The 5,201-nt window shown below is 41.5% G+C and overlaps 1 protein-coding gene across 1 annotated transcript in view; it reads left to right on the forward strand.

Annotated features, from left to right (window-relative positions):
- LOC105459041 overlaps nucleotides 1-4,770 on the forward strand; it is a 26,753-nt gene extending 21,983 nt beyond the window's left edge. Inside the window, exons 5-8 of the mRNA XM_011704713.1 lie at nucleotides 591-809; nucleotides 2,180-2,372; nucleotides 2,452-2,792; nucleotides 3,170-4,770. Coding sequence (XP_011703015.1) covers nucleotides 591-809; nucleotides 2,180-2,372; nucleotides 2,452-2,792; nucleotides 3,170-3,730 — 1,314 coding nt within the window. The 3' untranslated portion in view covers nucleotides 3,731-4,770. The remainder of the gene's footprint in view (nucleotides 1-590; nucleotides 810-2,179; nucleotides 2,373-2,451; nucleotides 2,793-3,169) is intronic.
- Nucleotides 4,771-5,201: the final 431 nt, after the last annotated feature.

Consider the following 5,201-nt stretch of genomic DNA (forward strand, 5'->3'; position numbering starts at 1 on the left):
CTCCCAATCCCTCTTCTCCCTCCTCATCCCTCTCGCGCGCGCGTTTCGTAAATTGGGACAGCCTCGCGCGCGCATCGACTGTAACTAAATCTCCCGTATCCTGCGCGAGGCATTTCTCGGGGCAGCACCGCCAAAAAATCACGCCCGTCTTCTTGCGAAGCGTCAGGCGAGATTTTCTCGAAGTTTTTACACCCGATGCCGCTGATATCTATTTCAGATGTAAATGTAACGTCGTAAATGTAATTTTTTTTTTTTTTTTTTTTTTGTTAAAAAGAAGAAAGAGAGGAAACGCGGAAAGTTTTTCAGACCGGAGTATATTCAGAGACAGATCGTATTGTCAGGCCGTCATAGAGATTTAATTTTCCTCAAATCCTTTGTGGATTTTAACAATCGACGAAGGAGAAAAAAAAATGTTCCCTTTTGCCCTTTTTCTCGCGAGCGTTTTTTACGCTGACAACCTCGTCGAGATTTCACTCCGGGCGCGCAGAAAGTGACGAGTGAAAAACCGTTCAGAATTTCCGTCCTCGTATAGGTCTCCCGCGCGTGCTGCATCGCGCGTACTGCACAAATGTACTTTCTATGCATTTCAGTTGGTGAATGGCCTAGACGTACCTCGATACATGTGCGAGACGGAGGTGATGGAGGATGTAAACGTTGCCCCGACGGCGGCGGCGACGGCGGCGGCGGCGGCGACCGTGATGGAGTACACCACCACTTCCGGCAATCATACCAGCAAGAACGCGAACGGGAACATCATCACCCTTACGCTCAAGAACAATCATCTTATCGTGGAAACGGAGGAACGTGCGGTATGTACGTCGTTATAGGAAATTTTCGACGTGCGTATTAGTTGTCGCTCTCTGTACAACGGAAACGTCCAGCACTTACAGCGAATCCTTTTCTTCTCCTCCACGTTTATTCCTAAACAAGAGCGGGGGATAAGAGCGAAACTCGTCGACGGAGTCGGAATAACCGGGTCAGAGACTGGCTCGTTTTCGGGCTGCGGGGAGTAGATTCGTAATTATCGAACTTGGCCGACCCTGGTAAGGTCGGAGGTTACCGGGCAATTTCGCCCTCCTCCCACCTACCGTCCTACTTACGGTGCCTCGTCTCATTCGCGGAGGCTCGTCCGTGTCGAAGATTCTCGAAATCCGTCCGTCGCGTCGAGGTCCTCTCGCCTCCGCCGACACCTACGTTTCCTCTTCCTCTCTGACACCGCGGCACATCCACCCTCCCTTCCCTCTCACGCCTACTCTTCCTCTTTCGTCTGTCTCGCACGCTTCCTCATTTTCCACCCCGATCTCTCTAAATGCGCGCTCTGTTTCAATCCATTCTTCTTACATATATGTACGTATCTATATATATATATAAAGTGCCCTAACTTTCGAACAAGGAAAAGGCGTGGAGCGATTCGGGTCCGTAACTTGGGCTTGTATTAAAAAAGAAAAAAAGGACAGAGAAAAAAATAATGGATCGAGTAGATACGCACGAATTCACGTGGGAGAATTGGAACGTTCGGTCAGAGTAATGACCTTTGAATTTAATCAGATATCCTGATCTTGGAAATTCGCGTCACATTCTATTTTTAATTTTTTCCTAACTATTATTTTGTCACTTCTTTGGACAATTATATTCAACATTAAGTAATTAGTGTTTACTGCATCTATTATTTTTGCGTATATAAATATATGTACCTTCCTTATTCTTTATTTAATTTCGAGATTTTAGCAGAATCTTATTTTGATTTGACTTATTACTTAAAAAATATTTAAAATGCAAATAAATTATTAAAATTATTTAAAAATCATATTCATTATTTTAAAATGTAAATAAATCATTGAAAAGTATAATGAAGGTATAATAGACGAGAATATTTTATCTGAAAAAAAACTGTGGATTACTTTACATAGTATAATGAATACTTTGTATTTATTATACTATATAATATATTTTTAACAGAGATTAACTGCAGAGCAAGGAACGTTAGTATCGGTCCACAATGAGGATTTTAAGCTCTAAGTAGTAAGAAATGGACCTGCAATCGCGTAGTCGAGTATGAGGAGAATAATCGATTGTAATTGATCAATATCTTATGGTGTAAGGCTTAAAATCCTTATTGTGGACCGACACTTATATTTCATAGTTTGTGTGATATATTTTGCTATATTCGCTTCTCCAGGTAACGATGGAGGATAACAAACCCACGTCAAGATACAAGGACAGCGGGTGTTCATTTGTGGTGGAGGTACAGCCGGATTATGACAAGGAAGAGACGGAGGGTAACAAAGGGTCGTCCGATGATGTGACCACTGGTGTCACCGATCAACAGGCTCTGGTGCACAGGGAGGAAATACCGGACGACAGATCCTCAGGTGATCATTCTCGTGATGGATGTAACATCTCGGTTTTTTTTTTGTGAGTTATCTTCTATTTTTATTATTTCCCACGTAGGTTTCGAAAATACGCGACTGTTCGGGAGCACCAATACTGGTCTGTCACAATCAGACCTTTCGATATCCAGTCAAGGTTCGGCTAATCCGAGCTACCGCTACGGCAATCAGGTCGAATATGATTCCGGCCATCTTGGTTACCCCATGTACGGTGGTAACTACGAGTCCGATGTGTTACCGAGGAAACTGGAGGGACGATCGAAATGGGTCGAATTCGACAAATCACCGGATATTGAAAAGATACTGTTAGACGATGCCAGAAATTTCAACGAGGAGGAAGCCGAGGAAGAGGAGGAGGATGAGGAGGAGGCGGAGGAGGTAGAAGAGGAAGAGGATAAGAATGTAAGTAAAATAGAAAGAGATTAATTGATTCGTTGATTCCGAACTTTTTTGCATGCGCAAAAACATTTTAATTTTGTTATAAGATAAAAAACGAATAGATCTCTCGCGACTATCAATAGTACTAATAAAACCTATTTTTTTATAGATTATTCAATCATACCTTTTTCGGTTAAAACAAGTTCTATAATTAATAATTAATCAAACAAGCTTCATATTAATTAAGATTAAGAAAAGACTTTGTTATATTTCAAATAACAATTTATATTTCGAAGAATAATACGTTAAAATATTTAAATTATTGATACTGTAAAAAATTCCTTTGATATTGTCTCTTAATTAATCTTTGCTTGAAATCTTCGTTTTCTTTTTAACCGCAGTTCTTCGGAAAATCAAAAAATATATCGTCCCTACAAGACGTTGTGAGCGCGGCGATAGGACGAGAGGACTCGTTGGACGTCGACAGTTTCCCGGACGCTGTGCGATCGAATCCGAATCTCCAGGTGAACGGTACGACGCCCAACAAGCTCGAGATTATGGAGCAAAAGGCGCTGAGCAACGACTTCGCCAGCAAGGCGGAGAATCACAAGCCCGTGATAACCGGCGTGCTGCTGAAGGACGACGTGCTGCAGGAGGACGCGTTCCAGGAGCAGCAGCGTAAACTGGGTAACGGCACGCTGACGCCGGAGCACAATAAGGGAGACAGGACGGCCGCGCGCAAGCCGGAAGGCAGCGTTTTCGTGCCGAGTCACAAGCGAGCGGGCAGCATCCCGCCGCGGCTGATCGAGGAGACGCTCGAGATGGATCGCAAGAAGTCCCTCGACATCTACAACAAGTACAGTCAAATCAAAACGAGCACCAGGGGCATACTGCCGAGCTTGAGTCCGAAATTCGAGCTGCTGCAGAACGAGGTGAGTCCGATCGAGGAGAAAGAGAGTTAATGCGCGCGCCAATCAAAAGGAACACCTCCCCTTCCCCCTTTCCCCTCTCGTCCCGTCGCCTTCCGTCCGGAAGGTTCCCTTCGTTGTCGTCGTCGTCGTCGTCGGTTCCCCGACTGTGCTGTCGGGAACGCAACGTCCTCGGGATAAATTGCAACGAAAGATACTAGTCAGGGATTATTGACAAAGAAAATGCAGCGAACACGATTAATGGTGTACTAATGGTGTAGGAATTATGTTACTTGGTGTAGCGAATATATGTAACGGATATGTCGGCATCGTTAATGGTCGATCTGCACGACTATCTATAATACTTCGACAGATGGCAACGATCTCGCGGATTTGAACCGAATATATAGTTGAGTATCTTCGCGAGAATATCTACACAAATGCTATGCGACGACGTGAATTATTTAACGTGAGAAGTTAGCGTTTAGCGTGTAAGCAATTTAATCAAAGAAGGAAAGACGCGGTCACCGTATAAGGACGCTCTATACACATGATCGCATGATTAGAATGGTTTTTCTTTCGGAAATAATAAAACGAGACGTGTAACACATAGGTCGCTGAGTTTTCTAATTATATATTCAGAAAATCGCTTATTTCGTGTTGTATACATATACGATGGCTTAATAAAAAAAAAAAGGAAAAATTTTGTCTTTAATATAACGGACCGTATGCTATTTAGTTCAAGCCGAATGGAGAACTTTTCGCAATCTAAACAAACGAGCGATAATTAATGTTAAGCGTAACATATGCCGATCATGAGCTAATCAAAGAAAAGCGTAGCAAATAAGAGAAACCTTTTTTCATCGTAATCTCACGTAGACTTAACAGGTTCATCACTCGACTTGTGATAGGAACGTAGTCATATTATAAGATTTCGTGAAATTAACATTAATGATATTAGAAAATATACATACGTGACACACTCGATCTTGCTCTGGTTTCTAACTTCTTTATTAAGAACACGTAGTCAAATTTTAACTTTTTTACACAAAATGCGTTACCTTTTTCATTCTTAAAATTAATTGCTTATAAATCAGTATTTTAAATTGTTTGTGAATATTTTTTAGATACTTTATTTAATGTTTGTAATGAGAAAAATTTGTAACAAGCATAGATAAATCGGTTCCTTAAAATTCGTGTAATTTTAATGCCGTAAAAAGAGCGCTAATAAGTTAAATAAAATTTATTTCCTAGGTGCAGTAGAAATATGATTAAAATTCGCCCGAAATCTCTTGGTTCGTAGCTGCTACGGGTTCATTAACATTCTCGATTTAGCATAAGTCACTCGAGCTACTAAAATCACGCATTGTTAGTAATCGTAAGTTCCTTAGAGCGTAAGCGACATTACATTTCTAAACATTCATATTTAGTAAACAAGTCAGTGTATACACATCGAATTGTATATACATATATAACAAGGTTCACGCGTAAATATAAATAAAGATAAGCACATACACGTGCATGG

Source organism: Wasmannia auropunctata, unplaced genomic scaffold, assembly GCF_000956235.1.
Source record: "Wasmannia auropunctata unplaced genomic scaffold, wasmannia.A_1.0 LD334216.1, whole genome shotgun sequence".
In the NCBI taxonomy this organism is placed as follows: domain Eukaryota; kingdom Metazoa; phylum Arthropoda; class Insecta; order Hymenoptera; family Formicidae; genus Wasmannia; species Wasmannia auropunctata.